This window comes from Priapulus caudatus, unplaced genomic scaffold (assembly GCF_000485595.1).
Source record: "Priapulus caudatus unplaced genomic scaffold, Priapulus_caudatus-5.0.1 Scaffold25, whole genome shotgun sequence".
Classification (NCBI taxonomy): Eukaryota; Metazoa; Priapulida; class Priapulimorpha; order Priapulimorphida; family Priapulidae; genus Priapulus; species Priapulus caudatus.
Genome location: NW_014577086.1, coordinates 266,967 through 289,824, shown reverse-complemented (window position 1 = coordinate 289,824; position 22,858 = coordinate 266,967). Strand labels below are relative to the sequence as shown.

Below are 22,858 nucleotides of genomic sequence, written 5' to 3'. Positions count from 1 at the left end.
ATATATATATAAGGTGTTTATAGCTGGTGGTTCATTGGTTCGTGCTGTTACTAAGGATGATGGGTTTAGATATGTTTGTCAGAAAAAAAAACTGCGGTATGACCTCATTAGGCTACGACGTGTCTCAGGTAATCAGCGCTGCCACATTAGTCAAACTTCCTCAAGTAGACACGAAAATGAAGCGTATGGCCAGTCATATGTGGTTGTTGATTGTGAAGAGAGAATCCGATACGATGTGTGTGGGTAAATGAGATGCTAAGTGAGTCATTGCAAATTCGAGTACAGGCAGATGCTGCAGATGCAAGTCATAATGTTCTAATGAAGCAAGGAGGAAATGAGAGAACACTAATTCGCAGAGAAGAGGTGACCGCGTGTAAAAATAATACTGTAGATGCTAGATAAATCATTGCCTATAATGAATTCCTCGCCCTACTATAATATCAAGAGTCCATAATAGAATAATCTAATTAGGCTAGTATGCATGGAATGCTGTTACTAAGGACGATGGGTTAGAATGAAGTGCTTCACAAAATGTTTGTAAGCCAAATCTGCAGTGTGGCCACAGTAGGCCAGGCAAGCTAGGTGCTGAGGCCACTTGCCCTTATCTTACCTTCTCCTAATGTCTCGCTTTTCATACAGATAACGCCGTTCCCACCTCCAATGCCATGCCCTTGTCGCAGTTCCCGCAGTGTTCCGTTTAATGCTGTGCACACATCTCGCAGTTCCCGCAGTTTTCCGTTTAATGCTGTGCGCTTCTCGTAGTTCCCGCAGTGTTCCGTTTAATGCTGTACGATTGTCGCAGTTTCCGCAGTGTTCCGTTTAATGCTGTGCGCTTCTCGTAGTTCCCGCAGTGTTCCGTTTAATGCTGTACGATTGTCGCAGTTTCCGCATGGTCTCGTTTAATGCTGTGCACATCTCGCAGTTCCCACAGTGTTCCGTTTAATGCTGTGCACATCTCGCAGTTCCCACAGTGTTCCGTTTAATGCTGTGCACATCTCGCAGTTCCCGCAGTGTTCCGTTTAATGCTGTGCGCTTCTCGCAGTTCCCGCAGTGTTCCGTTTAATGCTGTGCACATCTCGCAGTTCCCGCAGTGTTCCGTTTAATGACGTGTGCACATCTTGCAGAAAATGCTGTTCTCCCCTCCAATGCTGTGCATATCTCGCTGTTTCCCCAGTGTTCTGTTTAATGCTGTGTGCTCATCTTGCAGAGAACGCCGTCTGGAAGGTGCACTTCGCGACGCCCAAGTGGCGGGCGGGCACACAAGGCTGCGACTTCGTGTGCCCGTGCTACGGCAGCACGTGGATCCAGTGGCACGACCCGCCGCTCATGTTTGATCTCGTCAGCGACCCGGCCGAGACCACTGTCGTCAACGTCAGCTCGGACGCGAAGTACGAGGCGATCCTGCGGCACATCGACGAGGCGAAACTTGCTCACAAGCAGTCGTTGGTCGAGGTAAGTGTCCATGGCACGTCCGATGATCTGCTTTAAGCCCGGCGCACACGTGAGTAATTTTACTCAAGTAAAATGATGCATGCGTCAAAATACTCAACGAAAATCCGCCGCACACGTGAGTATTTTGACGCATGCATCATTTTACTTGAGTAAAGTTACTCACGTGTGCACCCGGCACCAGGCTTTACACAGCTCGAGTTACACATTACGGGGAAGGGGGGAGTTCCGATCATATGGGATATAAATGGGGAGGGGGGAGTTCCGATCATATGGGATATAAATGAGGAGGGGGAGTTCCGATCATATGGGATATAAATGGGGAGGGGGGAGTTCCGATCATATGGGATATAAATGAGGAGGGGGGAGTTCCGATCATATGGGATATAAATGGGGAGGGGGAGTTCCGATCATATGGGATATAAAAGGGGAGAGGGAAGTTCCGATCATATGGGATATAAAAGGGGAGGGGGAGTTCCGATCATATGGGATATAAATGGGATGAGGGAAGTTCCGATCATATGGGATATAAAAGGGGAGGGGGAGTTCCGATCATATGGGATATAAAAGGGGAAGGGCAGTTCCGATCTTATGGGATATAAATTTCCTTAGATTCGCGTGGTAGCACACACAGGTGTTCTTGGCTGGTTTATTGATATCATTCAATGAGCAATTGATTCCGACCCGTAATCGAGTGATAACAATAATCCAGCAGCTCAGTATATGTGTTTGGCTTTGCTTTTATCTCGCATGCCGACCAAAAATTACTACGAAAAGGTGGAAATTGGAAGCAGAAAACTAATTTATTATTGTCAAGATAGACAGACGTAAAGTTATGTGTTGTTACACTAACTGATGCTGTTTTATGTTTTGTGCCTACGGCCTTCATAAATTGGATGTTGGCGTTCAAATTTGTCGAGCATTTTCCATGAAAGATTTTACGGTTAATGAATCGTAGTTTCAGCTGAAGTGTAGTAAACAGAGCGAGTCAAATCGGATTTGCGAGCGCTCAATTCGATCTTGAAGTGCTAGCTTGTGAAATGATCTCGCGCTGTCCACTGCTGCGTGCGTGTGTCGTGGTTGAGAAGTGCAGATCATGCTAGCCAGCCGTCTGAAGCTGTAACTCTAGCGTAGAACCCCACCCACAGGTCGAGTCGCAGTACAGCTTCTACAACACGATGTGGTGGCCATGGTTACAGCCCTGCTGCAACTACCCGTGGTGCGACTGCCACGACGAAAAGTACGACAACTTCAGCTACCCGTACACAGACAACGACGCGTGGTCCTGATGACGCAACAATCACGAGGCGGCGCCGAGGCAGAGTGCGAGAACAGTGCGAGGACGCGTGCGGTCGTGCATGCACTCACACACGACGAGAGCGAGCGACGTTATCTGCCGTATTCTGGGGAGGCTGCGTCGGGATGCGCTCGTTACCGGTTGTGACCGTGCATCTCAGGTTTCTGTTGGCAATGGGGTTACGGGGGGTGGGGTTTGGGGCGAGGGAGGGAATTGCAGTGAGCTCGCACATCGTGAGTGACCGATGACGTACGCTGCCAAAAGGTGGGCACAGGTGGGCGAACGTAGCGATGGTACGCCCACGAAGCAGTCGTGATGTGATGCAGAATTACGCCGAGAGTTTGGTGTTGCAAAGATGAACCTGTGGAACTAGCATAATATATACCATCCCGGTTGTATTGTATCTCAGTGATATCGTAGGCACCAGAAGTGAGTGTGGTGGGGGGGGGAGTATCGAAACACAAGGGCATGTATTATCGAACTTCAACAAATGTTCTACTTACAAGCAACCTACCAAGCAACTAGTTGCTTTTAAATGAACGTTGACATCAGTATAAGAAATTAACAAAAATAGAAATGAAGTTTAAATGAAGCTTAAAATGGTCATCTAATTCCTGTTTTGCTTATTGTTTCGTTGCAAAAAAAAGTGTCAGGATAATGTCCTTTTTACAAGTAGGAGCAATTATGCAGAGAATGATTTTCTGGTTATGACCTATGGTCGGAGTGACAGCCATTGTGCTGGGCTCGCTGCAGAGAATTATTCTTTTGTATACAAACGTTTGCGTACCCATTGTTAATTTCAAAGTTTATGCTTAAATCTGTGTACAGATTAGAGATACAAAACATAGTGCGCAGTTATGAGTGTTCGTAGTTGATAACGTTGAACAAATGCGTTGAGTTTTCTACATACACAGTTCACTTGTCATATACGTACTGGATTTGAATCTTGGGTAAAAGCCTGATATCTTGAGATCACCTGCATGGCAGAAGGTCATGTGAGGGTCATTGCGAAAACGTATTATTTATCGCTACATGTCGCAAACGTTGCCTGAAATGCGCCACGAGGGTCGCTTGCGGCTGTATGCGCTGTGAAACACGAGGTAGGATTAAGACGTGAGGTATTGTTTTAGAAAATGGCATTTAGCAACTGAAACCAATAAAACTAGGGTTTCCGCATTTAGTTGCATTCAAACGGCAAAACGTCTCGCTTTTTTAAATTACAAGAATGTAATCAATTGTATTATTTCGTGTCCTCACAGCGCTAGTCTCTATTGATCCGCATTTTTGATAAGTGTTAGACAGAATACGGTTTCCGTGGTGCTTTCTATTGTTCTAGATGCATATGCGGCGTTAAACAAATAGAACGAACTTGTAGAACGAATTTCGCAAGATTCAGTATTATCATTATGTTAGCTCGCACTGGTGAGACCTAGTGTAAACGTGACCATTTGCAATTATGGCAGACGGTCACTGATCATCTCTTAATTGTTCTCTTGCTCTAATATAATAATAATTATTTATCTCTTAATTGTTCTCTTGCTCTGTGGTTATGAATGCCATGCAATCTCCGATCAATCATAAAATAAGTTAAAGTGGATGTTCTCTGTATAGTTCATGTTGGAATGCGATATAGGCAAACTACGTGTTGTTGGCCGTAGCCTCTAAGCGATAATTATCACCACTAGGTATTATCTGTGACCGTGTAATATTTTCGTGTTTCACTTTATATGTTTTTAAATGTAAATCAGAATTCGATTTTAATTACGGACATTATCCATCGAATCATGTATCAGTTGGTTCACGGGGGGTGGGGGTTATGCTGCTGTAATGTTCTGTACGGCTGCATAATAACTGGCATTAGTGCATGACGTGATAAATCGCTGCAATCTCATTGGATAACGCAGCAGGCACTATGAAGCAGGCACTATTCCTTCCCAAAGCAACACTATGAGAGCATAGTGCCCCCAACAGCAGGCATTAATGTTTTTAGTGCATCACATGACTGCCATGACTATGCAATCTACTTTTCATGCGTATATACCTTCTTTATACTCCCTAATTTGCCGGTGCATTCGATGTAACAAAACGTTCGACACAAACACAACCGCCGTTCGAAATTACTCTTGCGTGGCGCCCAGACGCAGGAGATTCGTGACGTAAACACAATGCGTTATAATAACAATGCGTCGCGCAAGCGATAGTGCCCGCTCAGGCGGGCACTATCGCTTCATAGTGCCTGCTGCGTTATCCAATGAGATTGCAGCGATTTATCACGTCATGCACTAATTATATATTAATGCCTGCTGTTGGGGGCACTATGCTCTCATAGTGTTGCTGAGGGAAGGAATAGTGCCCGAGCGGTAGCGAGGGCACTATTCCTTCCCTCAGCAACACTATGAGAGCATAGTGCCCCCAACAGCAGGCATTAATATATAAATGTAACACGGGGTAGCCAGCCAGGGGGATTCGTTCCAAGAGGGGGGATTCCAAACCTACTATATACTAATGAAACTTCGTTAAAATCTCTGTAATATCTCCCTGTATCAGATATGTGCTATTTTGATACAAACCAGGGGGGATTCCGGAATGCCTGGAATCACCCCTGGATACGCCCCTGTAACAGTTCAGCGTATTGCAATAAAATTCGAATATGTTGAAATATTCGCTGCGAATCCAGTTCAACTGCCGTACTGCCACCTTCTGGGTAAATAAGATAAACTTGAGAATTTCGGTATGTTGTCATTCATTCTCTAAATGCAAGTCTGTAGTGTATGTATATCAGATGCGTTGAAAGTCAATTAGTTAATTGATTAATTAATGACTGAAATGACAGAAAATAAGCCACAAAATATGTATACTGTTATAGAGTAACCTTGCCATTTTTCTAATTTCTCATAGGTACGATTTTGTGTGTACAATATTGTAATTATTGCCAAACACTTTTTATGCACTTCCATACACATTGCCATTTAACGTGTATCCGGTAGGCTAGTGTAAAAATAAGTGTATATGTATAATCTTAAAAGTATTAGCGAAAATTGAAGAAAAGTGCAAACAGCTTGATCCAGCTGTTGTAAACTTATGTCGACCCTAAGCTGTATAATCTTTCTAAGTATTTCTGTCCCACCTCGACGCTCCTCTTCCTCGTCTTGCGTGGGTTAACTTATATCAGCATTCTTTGCTCTAAGGCGGGAAAAAATTTATTTTGAACGAAAACGTTATATTAGTACCCAATTTAGCTGTTGTGCCTTTTGCATGTGGATGTGTACAACTTTGTTCTTCGCTTGTCGACACCTCTCCGAGTGTTATTCGACTTCTAGTCAACCAGTCAAATATGCGAATTCGGTGTCAGTCAAACGCGAAAGAACGAGAGAAGAGAGCTGATTTTGTACATCACTTGTTCAGTTCAGCGAAGTGGCGTGAGAGAACGTGAGCAGAGTGCAGCCGATAGCGGCAATAAGGCGCCACCGTATGGATGAAACGTGTTATCATGATTGGTGGTTTCCTGCGAAAACTAGGTTTGTGGTTGTGTGCAAGCCCTGCGGTCTGTGTTGCTGCTGCTGCCCGTACCGCGCACGTTCGTCTAGAGTGTGTATGAGTACATGTTTGTGTTGTTGTCTGTGTGCGTCGTGTCTGCCAAATACTAGCATCAATGATTGGTTTCAGGTTCGATCACTGAAATGGTAGTGGCATCTCCTGAGATTAGTACCTTAGAGAGATTAGGAATTAGTACCTTATTCTTGCATTAATTGTAGTGGATTCAGACGCGAACGATAACGACGACTTAATGTATGCAGCTGACAGATATCTTCCGATATTAACTATATAGCACACTAATGATGGTGCTGTTATTTGAATTTGTACATCCCCTTGTCGAACTGACCAGGGAGCGTGTGTGAATGCTGATGCTACCTGTAATTTGGCAGAGTTAGCATGCGCGACACCGGCAAGCTGCTGTGTCAGTCCGTGTAGACTCTGCCATGTCCGTGCGCAATTCGTTGCCGTGTATGCTATACAGAATACCACGCACGCACGTTCTTGTCATGATGGATCACGATCCTCTCTATCCCCATATCTAGACTGGTACTGCGATCTTCCATGCATGTTAAAGTCGGGCGGGAGCGGGTAACGCTCACGCGGTTATTTGTGTTGAAGTCTCGTAGCCGTTCTTTTCTGCCTGTGACTGGCGAAAATGTGCACTGTTTTTAGTGTGCGAACCCGAATATGAGTGGCATTGGAGAAATTCATTGCCGTTGCTCTTCCCACCAGATGGCGTTGTTGAATAAAGTTGGAACAGTTCGCTCTACCGTACGGCGGCAGTCGGTTTCTAACTGCTCGTGATATTTACATGATGTTTGCAAATGCCACATGATGTGATAGCGACTAAGTGTTGATGTGTGCCTTGATATGGCTTTTGATTTTTAGTATTCTTCTTAGTTATATCATTCTCCGAGATTCGAGACATTTCCGCGTTTAAATCTATGTGGCGGCGGATTGGTGGTTGCCTAATTATGATTCATAAGTGTCAGTGCTTCCGTGTTGGCATTTTTATCTGTATCGTGTCCATACATTTTTTCTAAGTGTCGTTTTATTATATTAACGTCTTTGTTGTTGAGGAACTTTGCGGTGTAATGTCATCAACGACGTATCAGCCGTTGTTCGGAAGCGCCACTGGTCGAAGCTTTACACATGAAATGTGGATCGATATTTTAAAACTATAAGTCTAAGTCTATTTATTATTTTTATTACGGTTAATAAATGTGACTTGAAAAACGGGTAGCGTGTTGTGTGTTTTCTGTTCCTTGTGCGTGTCGGCTTTTTTACTTCGACTTTTTTACTCGTACTTCGTAAGTTTTCAACACCAGCATGACCGCTAATCTAAACAAATTTATACCCCCGTCACACCGGACGGCGACCAGAAAATGTGCAAGGTCGCCGGCAAACGCGAACACAACGCGAGAAAAAGTCCCAACAAATTACAAACTTGAAAAAAAACCGCGCTCTTACCGCGACCTGTGCGATCATACCGCGTTCTCACGGCGCGCCCGCCACGACCTCTCCGCGCTTATGGCGTTTCTATTGAGATCTATGGGCTTGGCAACGGCGATCACCGGCGTTCCCGCGGCGCTCTCACCACGCTCATGGGGTTCTTACCACGCGTCTTCTACGTGTATCGCGACTGCACGGCGACCTCACGGCGTTTCTACCACGTTCTCACGGCGACTATATAAGCTGGTCAGATTTTCGGAAATTTTGTGCACGCGTTTTTGCCACGCGTGTACTGCGCGTGTACTACGTTTATGGAGATGTTACGACGCTTGTCTCACGACCTTCGTGACCCCACCGCGTTCTCACCGCGTTCCAGGTCAGATCGCCGAACCTTGGCGTTTGTTTTGAACATGCTCAAAACAAACGCCGTGACTCGGCGATCATTGGCGACCATGGCGACCACACCACGATGTCTGGCGTTTCCACCACGCTTATACCACGCTTATGGCGACCTTGGCGCGCTCTGGGCCCATTTTCCGTCGCTGTAGCAGCGCAGTAAGGACGCCACCCCGGTGTGACGGGGGTATTATAGACAATCATCATAATGAAATAACTGTAATTATGCGTTCCTGCGTAAACGCAGTCTAATTACGTTGTTATTCTTAATTTTTGATTTACAAATTCCGAAATTTAAAAAATTGTCAATTTTAATTATTCTCAATGGTTATTATTAATTTAAAAAATTAAACGTCTTAAAATCTTCGTTCACATTAAGCAATGGGTGTTTCACGCAGCAATTAAACCACAGAAGGCCTGCACCAGCAGTCACTATCACAATGGTCGGCATTGAAACAAATTCTAAACTTGGCGTGATTCACACACCTGTAGCCTTCCGAATGCAACGTCCTGAACATCCCCAGCGACTCGTTAGCACAGCCGCCTTTCGGACGGCATTCGTTACTACTCACTTTTGTTACCAATTTGTTTTTATTCGTGGAGCATGAGCAATCCTACACTGCGTTGCTTCGCTACAGTAACAGGTTTTGTCCGGTATAATGCTTCTCGCGCTGTCGTGGGCGATGTTGTTAGCTTTTTGCTACGTAACTAATTCTATATCGTGTAAAAAAGACGCCGGATTTTTCGTTTGGATTTCTGTGTCTCTGAGAACCATTTCACGCTCGTCTCATCAGCGTATTGATGTTTCTTCCTCCTGCGAATAGAGTTCGTGGCGCCTTTCTTCGCAATCTCAATTCTAGTTATTTTCCTGAGTTTGCAATAATCCCAAGTAAGTCTCGGGTCTCGTAACGGACTTCTGTATCCCTACAATGTGCACACACAGAGGCGTACCAGAGGGGTTAGTGAGGCACGAAGGGTCGTTGTCGTATAGGGTACTACATATATGTACCCGAGTTAACTATCTGATATGGTTAGGGTTAGGGAGTAGGCGTAGGCGACTCCCTAGACTAGCACTATATTAGTACCCTATACGACAACGACCCCTTTAGCGTTAGTGAGCGTTCGCTCTTCTCGTTACCCGTCTGTTTACACCTTATTTTCATCCTTCTTATACAGTGTCTCGTATCTTTCTGTAGTGTAATCTCTCGCCGTGTGTCACACCCTACATACCTGCATAGCCTCGTGACGCACACGCCAGCGTAGCCAGGCCGGCGCGGGCGCACAGGCTCTGGTTATTCACGTGGATTGGTGTGACACTATCTGCAGCAGAACGCAGCTAAACAGCGTCGCACAACTCTCGTGACCCTTGCGGCTGCAGACGCGTTACGTAACGCACGCGTAATACGCGAAGTCGGTGACGCAAGTGTTACGTCGACGACGATGCGCTGTCGTCTTAGCTGCAGGTCACCGGGGTAAAGGGTTACCGTTATCCGCCCATTCAACGCCGCCGGGACTATGTCGGTGTAATTTCGCCACTGGTGCATTCGCTTTACGTTAGGTCGCGTCGATGCTGTCCATGTGACAGTAATGAAATATGCTGATGGTCTTAACGCTGAGACGCGCGTGTTCGTATATTACAGTTTCTATAAAATTATAAAATTATTAATGCTACACGTAACATAATGTACACACATAAATAGTTGGTGTCGATCTGTTACTATAGTTGACCCTCGTGATTGCAGTGACATCTGCATAATTGGTATCGATAAAAACACCCTGTAGTAGTGGTACAAATCCTAGTATCTTGAGAATCGTTCATTCGTACTGTTTCTATAACATACCTCTGTATTTTCCGGTTTAAAATTAAATAAAGGCAAGCAATTTCAGTAATGAAAGTAAGCTTCCGGTTTTACATCTGCACGTTATATCTGTTATTTGTTCCATTCATTTTTCCTTACATGTATCTCACCTGTTGATTCATTCCTTATACACACACACACTTCCTTTGGAGATGTTTATGTATTGCTTGCCCACATTTCAACTACTGGTTTCCCCCAATCGCGTGCAGTGGAACGCTCAACGGCGCCGTATCCTTGAATCAGATTATGTAAGCACCGCGAAAAAAAAGCCTGCATGGCGGAATAGAGCATGCATGCGGATGTCGTGCACGCATGGCGTGACTCACCGGCGAGGAGCTAGGCGGCACGTCATGCAGACACGGTCATGTGCGGACGCGGGCTCTTGCACGTGTCATGCGTATCCAAGGCTGCGTATCTAGTGCATGCACACACAGTACGCACGTCACACTACGACACGACACGACACGACACGACACGACACGACACGACACGTCATAACACGCTACGGCACAACGCGAAGTTAACGCGTATCGAACAAAAATTCACACTTCGACCTCCGAGACAGTTCAGAACTGAACCGACCTTTTTGCTGGGTTTTTGTTGTGCGACGAGCTATCGGTTTACCCCGCCAATGTTCCCAATGTCTTCCTGTCTCGATGTTTCGCAATAGATTGCGCGGTGAAGAGATGGCGCAACCATGCAGTTCATATCGCACGCTGTTTTAGCACAAATCACTCACATATACACACAGATAATTACATATAAGCAAAGAACGATTTCTTATCCTATCCTATTTAATTCTATTGAAACGGCTGTTCTGTACCGTGCCGTACCGTGCCGTATCGTGTGTTACCGTTCCGTGTCGTGCTACCCGGTTACGTGTCGTATCTTTTTTTGTTCTGTATCGAGTCGTGTACCGTGTCGTATCTTTTTGTTCTGTATCGAGTCGTGTACCGTGTCGTATTTTTTTATTCAGTATCGAGTCGTGTATCGTGTCGCGTCGTGTCGTACCGTGTCGTTCGCATTCGTATATCGTTGCGAGTCGTGTACCTACACGTCAAGTGTTCGCTATATGCGAATGCGCGTGTGTAATTGCGGCGTTGGTTCGTTCATATTAATTGCGATCGAGATCTACTTCATGGGCGTACTACATCGGAGTCCGGACATGGCGCCCGCGAAAATTACGAACATCGAGAAACAGCATATCAAGATGAGCATATGGGATATGTCCACGCGTCGACCGTCGGTATTGATGCAGAGGTTCGAACTTTCCCCATTGTTATCGCAGCCTCCAGGAGATCTCCTAACTAGGTTGAGCACACACGTAACCGTGTAGTAAAGAACGCCGGTCCGGGCCACAAAGCCAGCCATTGTCTGCGGCGCGCATGTCCGCTCGTGCTTCAGGCATTACGGGCCGTAAAACCGTAGTGCCCTACATTACGCACCGGAATGTGACCACGGCCCTCGATGTACGCGCCAGCCATAGACTGCCACTTGTCGTGATTCGGTTGCGTATTTCGCGGTGTCTCGCGTGTGAGTGGGGGTGGAGCGAGCGGAAGTCTATGTCGACGGGCGATCGCGATTGGCCGAAACTGTCGTGCAGCCCTTATACGGGAGACGGCGGCGAGGGGGAGGCGGCATTTTTAATCGCAAAGATTTGTTAAAGGTCCGCCGCGCATCACGCATAATCCGACGTCGCCGCTGTATCCCCGCCCTCCGCGAGGCATTCACTCAAGGTTAGCCTAGTTTTCGTGCGCGACTGACTATAAGAGAGTCGAGGCAAAGTTTAGATAGTTCCTATTCACTCACCACTCACGCAGGGATCGCTATCTACAACAACCGTCCTCAACCGCATCACCGCCTCCAATTGTCTAATTTTTAGCATACAATCTCCAACGATACAAACTGGGAAGGCTGATTCAATTTCAATTCAAATTACGATTTATTGATAACGGTTATCGATTTCGGAGTCGCACCAAAAGTTAACGCAGTGCCGTAGAACGATAAAAGAACTGCGCTATACAACCGTATAGCATCTGAGGACCAATAAGAACGACATGCAACTTCTACGTTTCGCTTAACATAGGCAGCCGCAACTTTCTTCTGCCCGTCGTCACGTTATCAGCGGCATCGCAGTCGTCGCCGTTGTAGTCGTCATCGTATTCTACCAGCTCTTCGGCGGTCAGCAACGGTCAGCTCGCTCCATGTCCGTGCCACGGCGTTATGACCAGTGGTCCGCCTCTAGCTGCGTGGTGGTTTCAGTGCCCGCGCCTGGACTATATACTGGCGATCTTATGTGTGGCATTGTTAACAACATGGCTATCACGAAGAAAGCCAAAGTCGACTCTGCCCGGACCGAGGGGATGGCCGCTGCTAGGAAATTTACCAGGTATGCGATATTTAACTCTAGCTTGCCCATCCCGGCTGGCAACACAGCACGATCGACCGGCTAAAGGACATTATATTGAGCTTTTAAATGTCAAAATAACCCAGTCACGCTTGAATATATAATAGATATATTTATATTCTACTAGTACTTCAAAAACATCTGTCAGAATCTACTATAGCTGAAGCCTTGAGTTGCATCGGCGCTATTTTTACGTTACGTGGCGTGTCGCTATTGCTCGCAGGTCTTGGTCGGTACCCGCACAGCTCTATGCGGCGCTGGGCAGCAAAACACGGCAGGATATTTCAAATCAAACTCGGCCGACAGACGATAGTAGTGCTCAATGACCCCGCACTCATCCGCGATACGTTCACGCGGCCGCACTGCGACAGCCGACCACAGCTCGTGCTGCAGACCGAGGTGCTGGAAGGCGACGGTGAGTCAACGATTGCCATTAGAAACGCCCGTTACGACACGTATTGCACTGTCCACCCCGTTACGACACGTATTGCACTGTCCACCCCGTTACGACACGTATTGCACTGTCCACCGTTATGACCAACCGCAACCATCGCTGGCGACGCCGGCGCCCTCACCACAACCACCATAAACACAACCACCACAAACACGACCACCACAAACACAACCACCACAAACACGACCACCATAAACACAACCACCACAAACACGACCACCACAAACCCGACCACCACAAACACGACCATCACAAACACAACCAATACAAGTACGATCACCACATGCACAACCACCACCACCAGCATTATCACCACTACCGCCACCGCCGCCGCCGCCGCCGCCGCCGCCACCACCACCAACACCACCACCACCACCACCACCACCATAACAACCACAACCACAACCACAACCACATCCACAACCACACTACTACCACATCAATAGCAACCACCACCACCGCCACCGCCACCACCATAACCACCATAACCACCACCGTCGCTGCCGCAGCCGCCGCCGCTGCTGCTGCTGCTGCCGCCGCCACTGCCGCCACTGCCGCCACTGCCGCCACCACCGCCGCCGCAATTAACAGTACCCCAGTAAAGTCGCATAGAAAATATATTATATTTTTTATTAGGTATTAGTCTCAATGATAAAAAAAAGCATTTCTATTCTTGTGATTGTAATCGTTGTTGCGTCTACAGCTGCTGCCGCTGTCGTTCTTGTTGCAGTAAAATAATAATAATTATTATTATTTACATCATCATCATCATTAGTAGTAGTAGTAGTAGTAGTAGTTGTAGTAGTAGTAGTAGTAATAGTAGTAGTAGTAGTAGTAGTAGTAGTAGTAGTAGTAGTAGTAGTAGTAGTAGTAGTAGTAGTAGTAGTAGTAGTAGTAGCAGAAGAAGAAAAAAAGAAAGAAGTAGGGGGCGTAGTTACTATAGCTAACTCGGTTTTCTCGAGGGCAAAACCACGTGCGATCTGTATTCTTAGTATAGCAGTCGCCATTCGCCAAGTATCATTTTTGGTATCAAGTATCATCCTATGAAAGGAATCTGCTCCCCCACCTGCTAGCAACCGCCCTGTATGCCATATGACATGGGAAGAAGTTATACAGGGAATCATGCAGTTAATTTGTTATCGACATTTGTTAATAGCTAACTCTGAACCCAACAGTACGGTTTACTTATATATCACCCTCTCATGGTATCATACGCGATATAGGCATCTTTAGTAAAGTCAATACTAGGGCCGTAGCCTGCGGGGGGCAAGGGGGGCAGCTGCCCCCCTAGATTTTAGAGCAAAAAAAAATTGTTTTACTAAAAGAGAATTGTCGTAGTCAGAATGAAGGCTGTACATGTACTCAAAAGTGCCTCAAATACCATCTCCTGCGATCTACATTTTCAAAATGTTCTGTGGGAGAACCCCCAGACCCCCACCTGTTTCTCACCCCCTCCTTGGATCCGCCACTGCCCTCCCCCTAGGAATTTGCTCAGCCTACGGCCCTGAATACCAAAGAGCAGTTCCACGTGCAGTGTGTATTGTATAAATTGTTGCGAACACATTCTAATAACGATACATGGTGCGAAATATGTAGAACTGTATTTGATGTGTTTTTGCTAGATTTATATATTAAAAAGACAAGGGACTAGAGCGGGGGAAGCGAGTTTAAACGAGCCTACCTGGCAACAATTTATCGCCACTAGCAATAGTGAAAGTCGACCACGATCACCTTTAAAGGAGCACGAAATATATTAAGCCCACTCTGACCCAATTCGCCAGCACACGTCTGGCGCGGTTTGAAAATTGTGTCACGGTTTATCACGCCTTATTTGTAAAGGCCATTTTCGGGGAACTCCGCAACGAAAGAGAAAGGTGTCTGTTTAAACTTTTATGCTCTGTTTGCCGTATGGTCACGAAGCGCGGGGTAAGTATATATTGTATTTGCAAACGCACGTTGATGTAACGACGTGTGTATCGAGTCAATATATTACGACTAGGATTTGGTGAATGGCCTAGCTGAGGCTGACGTTTGGTTTTATGTTGCCTATAATCCACTGTAGAGACTTTCAAATAGCTAGGGATGACAGTACATCCGGAGTAGTGTGACACACTGCAAGACAATGCAAACGCTTTAGGCATAGTATAAGTTACCGCTATTGGACACATAGCATCAGGAGTGTATGATATAGGCCTAGAGATATATTATACTCTATTATATCTATATTATACACTTATGATATTATATACCCCGAAATCTATTGTTATCCGAGGCACATGTACGTTTCTCTCGCGCTTAGGTAAACTAAAACAAATTCATATTAAACTCTCTTGCGCTTTTAAAAAAGTGAAATCGGCTCTAACGCTTGCTTTCGGGGTATCTCGTAAAACCCAGAAGCCCCGATGATCAGGTCCGAATGCTGTAAAATATACTTAAAGTATGCAGTCACCTATCCCACAAGAAAACGCATACACTCGTATTTCTGTTCGACGAGAAAGTATTTGTCGGTGACATGAAAACGAAGGCGGCGTACAGGCGCGTATGTACGTATATTTCACGCACGCAATCTCCGTTCAGACGCGCGGATGTGGGTCACTGTGGAGACGTGGGTCCAATGTTCTTTCACCCTTTACTGTCCGCGTGCAGACAGTGAAGGCTCGACCGTACCGCACGGCGTGCTCGACAGGGCTTTCAGAAAATAAATATTTACCGGCGAACGATTGCAGGCAATCGTGCGAGGAGAACTCACGGAGATGAAATAGTGATCCCATGTCAGTCGAGAGAATAATGTTTCAAAGAATAAAAAATAGTGCACTTCCTGCTTCCAACAATTGACATAATAATGACAGCTCAGCTAGTGCCTGTGAGTGGGAAACTATCGCAGTCGTTAAAGCCGTAACTGTTTTGTGGTTAAGTAGCACTTCTCGACGTAACCAAATGTCCCTATAATGTCGTTTCTTTAAAGCGTAAAGGTTCTGTGAACACATTTGCTCCGATACCACCTCTGTAATTTCTACGACTCTGCGACACAAGACCCAGCAGCGTGCAGGCTGATATCTGTCCGGGGAAATTACGCCAAGGTCACGATTTCAACTTTTGAGTTCCGCGTAAAACGCTGTTCTTAATCGCCCTCGACCTAAATTCGCGTCGATAGTCCGGCGTGGCGTTGAATATCAGCATTTCCATCACTCAAGGTCAATTCAAATAAAAGAACTACTCTTGCCGGTCTGTCGAGCACGTATAGTCTGCGGTCCAATGTCATCGATCTTCCGCCATTGAAGCGATTACTGTATAATCATTGTATAAGCTACCTACCTATACTGCATATCCTAAGCGCAGTAACCAGGTAACGAAATGCCTCATTCTCGTGGGAACAGTGGATTCATATCTTGGAATATATTTCCAAGTAATTAATTTTAATTATAATTGGTTTGAACTAGACGTCTTTTGCACGCTGATGTAGAAGTACCAACGTCGTCAAGTTACGTGATGGCCGATTACTAGCAGTCAATACAGCGATGCGCCTCACTCGCAAAACTTCACGGCCATATTCCGAGGTTAGAGTAAATAAACAAGTACGTAAAATGCGCGAAGGGTGTTTGCCCGAAGCAATGTACACTACGGTAGTGAAAGTTTTGCGCTTGTTGTAACGATGGCACTGTTGACGTAGAGGGCATAATTATCGTCTGCGGAGGCGCGCGCTATACGCGCAGGCGTCACGTACCCCGTCCGCCATACACAGACACACGCGGCCTTGTCACGCTAGCCTACAATGGATGACCCACAATTTTTAGCCTAAATAACTAACAAAGCTCATTCAAATACTCGCGAGCCACAGCGGCAGTGCAGCCGCGTGCGTTGTGTTTGCCTAATAAAGTGTAGAGCGCACACATACCGTTTTCGCGAGCAATGGGGCATGCTGTGGAATTACGTGTTTTAAAATTTCGATGGAATTTGGCATGCATCGTTGAAACAGAGCCGTACCGTGAACGAAACAACGAGCGACAATAACAGCGTTTCAGATGAATGATCTGTTAGGAAATGTATGGGTTTGCGCGCATGCGTTGACGCTTCTTAACAATCTAATGCCCGGCGCACACGTGAGTTATTTTACTCAAGTAAAATGACGCATGCGTCAAATTACTCAACGAAAATGCGCCGCACACGTGAGTAAAATGACTCATGCGTCATTTTACTTGAGTAAAATAACTCACGTGTGCGCCGCGCATAAACTCGTAACTATGTAATGCGAAATTATCGTACAAGAAAACATGGCAACTGTAATAGGAATATGCAACTAAATGAAAATGGAAGGTAAATATTAGAAGGTGCGGGCGAACTTATTGTTCAGTTCCTCAGTTCTTCAGTTCCTTATTGACGAGTTAAAAAAAAAACTTTCTGGATTGCGGCCAGAATAGTTACTGCCATGTTTTTAATCGCCTAATAATTTCCACTTAAGTATAGTATTGGTGGGGGCTTTCGATACATCTTGCGAAGTCGCGAAAAATCAACCTACGTTTTGTTTTGCGAAGCATCCGATGAAAGAACGTTCATCTTCTGTTCATGTCTTTATCGGGGTGGAAGCGAAAGCAGAGCATAGACGTAGATGAGTACGCCAGCAGACCCACTCAGTACAATGTGAAATTCTGCACATTTATATCATAACTGTAACCCCAAGTCTAACCCAATTCCTAATCCTAACTCTAACCATCACCATAACACAATAACCCTAGCCCCAACCCCCACCTTATCCCTAACTCTATCGCTAACTCTAGCCATAACCTTATAACCACCCGCAATCATATCCTTAACCATAACTCTAACCCCAACCCTATCCCTGGCCCTAACCCTGACACCAGCCCTAATTACCCTAACCATATCTCTACCCATAATTCTAACCTTAACTCTAACCCCAACCCTAAACCCCCATTCCTCTCTATTATGACTTTGACTATGTTTCGCCATCGAACGGCCACCTCGAATGACGCACTACCGTCTTCTTGCCTCGCAGGCGGCCTCTCCACGTCGAACGGCGCCCGATGGAGAGAGTACCGTAAGTTTGTCGTCTGCGCTCTCCGCCAGCTGGAGTCCGCCGCGCCGAACATCGAATCTCGTATCGCAGCCGAAGTCGCGCATCTCGTCAAGGTCATCGCGGTCACCGACGGTAGGCCGTTCGCGCCGGACGCCGTCTACGGCTGCATGTCGAACGTCATGTTCGCCATCTTGTTCGGCGCTCGCTTCGCGCACGACGACGCCGATTTCCGCCGCTACGTGCGCGACCTCCGCGCCGGATACAGGATGAGCGCGCACCTGGCGGCGCTCAACTGCTTTCCGATGTTGGCCCGCCTGCCGCTGATGCGTCGCTCGCTGCAGACGCTCAGCGAGAATCGACGAGCTGCGCATGCGTTCATCGCCGACCACGTGTGCGACCACGGGACGGTGCTGACCGACGGCGAGCAGCCACGTGACTTCATCGACGCATGCGCCATGGAGGAGCACAGGCGCAGGACGTCGGGAAAAGAGGACGACCATTTCTCCGGTAAGCATCTTCGCGCGAGAGGAACCTATTTGTTACGGTATTAAGTTAAGTCGCGTAGTAACGTACAGCCGAGAAGAATAGAAATTGCGAGACTACAATATATATCGCAAATCTCAGAATTTCTTCGTAGTTCTTTAAAATGGTCTTTGGTGTTCATCAATGGAACCTCGTCTGATGAGATTTAGACGCCAAATAAATCTTGTAAATATAATACAATATTCATATTCTGCCAATGATGTGCCTGCAATGTGTTACGGAAGTAGAGAAATGGCTAATTAACGCACGGTGTCGCCACCGTCAATTTCAGAAACACAGATTCGTTACTTGATCGGCGACTTGCTGGCGTCGGGTATCATCACGTCGGCACACTCCGTCGTCTGGGGTCTGCTGCTGCTCGCGCTGCATGCCGACGTACAGACCGACGTGCAGGGTGAGATACACCAGACGGTCGGCGAGGCCAGGGCCCCGCGCGTCGAAGACATGGCCTCTATGCCGTACACTGCTGCCACCGTGTGGGAAGTAAGTGCTGCTTACGACGCCATTTTACTGTCCGGAACCATTGGGAAATCGAAATTATTCTTGAATTCTCACACGATTCTGCAATCCTGCCACTTACTAGCGAATTAAACGATGTAATTATGCCAATTGACGAAACAAAATTATATAGAATCTAAATCAACATGACATTACGAAACTAAAACCATTCGCGAATCAATGGCGATCAAGAATCTGTTAAACTAGAAATCCATCACAATTTAGAGTCATAGCTAATTCATGCTAAATTGAGTAATTCATTTCCTTGGGGAAAAGCCAGAGGAAGTTTGTATTCTTGGCGGTTGACTGTAGGTAGTTCGCGATTATACATGTAATAATCTTTATAGGTCTGTGGCAGCCCCAATAGCCCCTCAACCCGTGCATACGGCTCTGCAATTTACGAAAATCAATCGCGAGCACTTAATCGATAGTAAAAAGGGATGCCAATCCCCTCCGATACAGGCCGAGCGTGGCGCTGCCAACAGTCGGCTGACCTCGGCTATGTCCGGTACGTTACAGGTGATGCGTTACCGGAGCGTGCTGCCGCTGGGCGTTCCGCACGCTACGAGCGAGGAGATGCAGGTGGACGGATATCGCATACCGGCGGGCACTCACGTCGTGCCCTTCCTACACGGCGTGCTCAGCGACCCCGCTCACTGGCGCTATCCGGACGAGTTCAACCCGAGGAACTTCCTGGACGAGAACGGGAATCTTCATCGGCCGGCCGCCTTCATGCCGTTCTCGCTGGGTAGGTGTGAAGTCTGACCGATGTTATACACACACGCATCCACACACACACACACACACACAACACACACACACCCACAGCACATACATAACATACATAACATACATACATACATAACATACATAACATACATAACATACATACATACATACATAACATACATACAATCACATACATTAACATTACATACATTACTTTACATACATCATTCCCATACTATACATTATCATACATTACATTACATACATACATACATACATACATACATACATTACATACATACATACATACATAACATACATACAACTACATCATACATACATACATACTGTACTACAAACGCACGAACGAAACGACACGCACATATACACACACGCACACGCGCCACCACACGCATACACGAACCGATACGACACGACACGCACGTCATACACGAACACACACCACACCCTGCGCGCGCGCACCACCCATATACACACGCGCCACTACACTACACATACCACACAACACACACACACACACACACACACACACACACATCACACACACACACATACACACAACACACATACACACATACACACAACACACAACACACATACAATGAATACATAATATACCATACATACATGACTACATACATATCATACATACATGACATACACTACATACACTGACATACTTACATACATTACATTAACATCACATTAACATACATACAGTACATACGATACGATTACAACATAACATACATACATACATACACTAACACACACACAACACAACGCAATACAATACAAAGCCATACAGTACAAAACAACACAGCTAAATAATAAATAAAAAATCGAAATGTAGGGGCGAGTCACTAGGCGCCTCAGTCGAAATCGCGCCCAATGTTGTAGTTCATATTGTTTCTCACTCTGTAGAGTGTGACTATTTACAATGTACGCTTCTTCAATTAGCTGCTGTTACCGCATTGTTTATTTGTGTGTTTGCTTGGTAGCTTTGTAGATCATTATCGTGTATCTTTGTTGCTGTTGTTGTTGAAATTATCATTATTTTGCTTTTATTTACTGTTGTTATCATTGTCATCGTCACTTTTTCTGTTGTTGATTGTGTTGTTTTTGCTGTTGTTGTTGTTGATGTTGTTATTGTTATTGGTGGTGGTGGTGCTGGAGGCGGCGGTGGCGGTGGTGGTGGCGGTGGTGGCGATTGAGGTGTTATTGTTGTTGTTGTTGTTGTTGTTGTTGTTGTTGTTGTTGTTGTTGTTGTCATTGACTATATACGTATCACTCGTGGCGGCGTCTAATCAACAGTGTGATCTCTCTCTCGCAGGTAAACGCCAGTGCATCGGTATGCGGATAGGCGAACAGAAGCTATTCCTTCTGCTCACCGGAGTGTTGCAGCGTTTCACAATCTCCGTGCCGCCGGGAACGGGCACGCCAGATCTCCGCGGTGTCCCGGGCGTCACCCTCGCACCGCCAGACTTTCAGCTATGTGCCGCGATGCGCTGAGCTGCCGTGATATGAAGAAACCAAAGAAGCGTCTACGCGCCGCATGTTGACCGTAACGATACCCAGTTGGCCGGCGACGCTGACTGCCTCCGCATATGTGCCAGTATAGAATCCACAGCGCCCGACAGGAACCCAGTGAATGCAGTTCAGGTTTATTACCGTAGCAGCAATACGGTCGCGGGAACCGCCTTCCCGATTCGTATTCTGAGAAAAGGCGAAGGCGACATACAATATGACACCAAAAATGGATTTCAGTCTGCTGAGTAGAATTGTTACATATTAAATATGATCCAAACGTCATATCAAGCCATTACCATAAGATTCACGTATACGAATTCATTGCTTTCCGGGTACCCATTATCGTGCTCTGCGCTGGGTTGAAGGTACTCGTAGAAACGTAGAGAATGACTATTGTATGCGAATTCAGGTGTATAATTAAAACGAGACAATGAAAGCAAACGTGGTGCAGAAAAAGTGATTTATGTATCAAACGCATATTATTCGTGCCATCAAGAGTAACATAAAGTGTCATATATTATGTTACCCCTGATGTCATTTGTATCAAATGCATCGTGAAACATTTGACGAATAATTACTTGAGTCAGCATGTAAATAAGCGCCCAAACATTGTATCAAAGGAATCGTCGTTGGCTAGGAGTATTGTAATTAGTAGCTGGCCTTGTAGTCAATAATCGATGTTCAGAAATAGTTGCTGCCACCGAAACTGTGCAAAGCATATTAAAAACTACAAATCGCCCACTCTGCTGTCACATATCAGCAATAGCTGGCTTATGGTCCTTACCAAGCCTCCGTATTATCGATAATTGGAGTCAGGATGTTTGCGACCAGACACAAAACAGCCATCCACATCCAGCAGTGATATTCATACTATGTAAATTGGCAAAACCAAAACGCGAAATTTTCAGGTAAATTCTACGTATATATAATTATGTGTCGTAAAAAATAAAAGGAAAATAGCGTACATAAAATACCTGTGGCTTATGTACTTTATACGTCACCGTACACTCATTATACGTCCACGTAGGCAATCTACAGGGGATCATGGTTTGGCGAGATAGTAAAGTTTAATAGCGATATACTTGATCGCATGTGATCAGGGGTTAATATTGGCAAATTTGTCATTATTTAACACCTGATGTGATGAAATAGATAGAATCCTGTCGCATCCACCTCGTGATGTAAGTGGCCATTGAGGTCAGCGAGGGGTCATGCAGACTCTGTAGGATGGTGGGACTCTCGTTACGCCGATGTCTCCCTCAAGAGAAGGCGTGGCTTCTCCCAATGGTAGGCTCAACGTGAAGCGGTGCAAGAGAGCCGAGATGAAAAGAAACAACTCCTGTCTTGCGAGTGTCCCTCCCAGACACTCGCGTCGTCCTGGAAATAGGAATAACAACCGTGACTATATGCGCAATGCGTGCTGTGGCGCCGCCTGTCCATAACAAATATTTCCCAATCTACCAGCTCTCTCTCTCTCTCTCTCTCTCTCTCTCTCTCTCTCTCTCTCTCTCTCTCTCTCTCTTCGCCTCTCTTCTCGCTCTCTTTCTCTCTCTCTCTCTCGCTCGCTCTCTCTATCTCTTACTCCCCTAATCTCTCTGTCTCTGTCTCTTTCTGTGTCTGTCTGTCTCTCTCTCTCTCTCTCTCTCTTCTCTCT

At 46.0% G+C, this 22,858-nt stretch overlaps 3 protein-coding genes across 3 annotated transcripts in view; 2 read left to right on the top strand and 1 right to left on the bottom strand.

Moving 5' to 3' along the window:
* LOC106814231 (arylsulfatase H-like) overlaps positions 1–4,673 on the top strand; it is a 56,241-nt gene extending 51,568 nt beyond the window's left edge. The window contains exons 6-7 of the mRNA XM_014818533.1: positions 1,208–1,452; positions 2,598–4,673. Coding sequence (XP_014674019.1) covers positions 1,208–1,452; positions 2,598–2,738 — 386 coding nt within the window. The 3' untranslated portion in view covers positions 2,739–4,673. The remainder of the gene's footprint in view (positions 1–1,207; positions 1,453–2,597) is intronic.
* Positions 4,674–11,669: 6,996 nt separating this feature from the next.
* LOC106814221 (cytochrome P450 2D6-like) lies at positions 11,670–21,645 on the top strand. The gene is made up of 6 exons (XM_014818524.1): positions 11,670–12,379; positions 12,621–12,812; positions 17,863–18,390; positions 18,698–18,909; positions 19,444–19,672; positions 21,008–21,645. Exons 1-6 carry the CDS (start codon positions 12,214–12,216, stop codon positions 21,184–21,186), a joined length of 1,506 nt encoding a protein of 501 aa, XP_014674010.1. The 5' UTR covers positions 11,670–12,213; the 3' UTR covers positions 21,187–21,645.
* A 2-nt stretch (positions 21,646–21,647) lies between these two features.
* Positions 21,648–22,858, bottom strand: part of LOC106814212 (cytochrome P450 18a1-like) — a 6,683-nt gene continuing 5,472 nt past the window's right edge. Inside the window, exon 7 of the mRNA XM_014818514.1 lies at positions 21,648–22,581. Coding sequence (XP_014674000.1) covers positions 22,403–22,581 — 179 coding nt within the window. The 3' untranslated portion in view covers positions 21,648–22,402. The remainder of the gene's footprint in view (positions 22,582–22,858) is intronic.

Coding starts and splice junctions, on each gene's coding strand:
- LOC106814221 (XM_014818524.1), top strand. CDS start 12,214: ATGACCAGTGGTCCGCCTCTAGCTGCGTGGTGGTTTCAGTGCCCGCGC. Junction 12,813..17,862: donor CGAGGTGCTGGAAGGCGACG/GTGAGTCAACGA, acceptor CTTGCCTCGCAG/GCGGCCTCTCCACGTCGAAC. Junction 19,673..21,007: donor CTTCATGCCGTTCTCGCTGG/GTAGGTGTGAAG, acceptor TCTCTCTCGCAG/GTAAACGCCAGTGCATCGGT.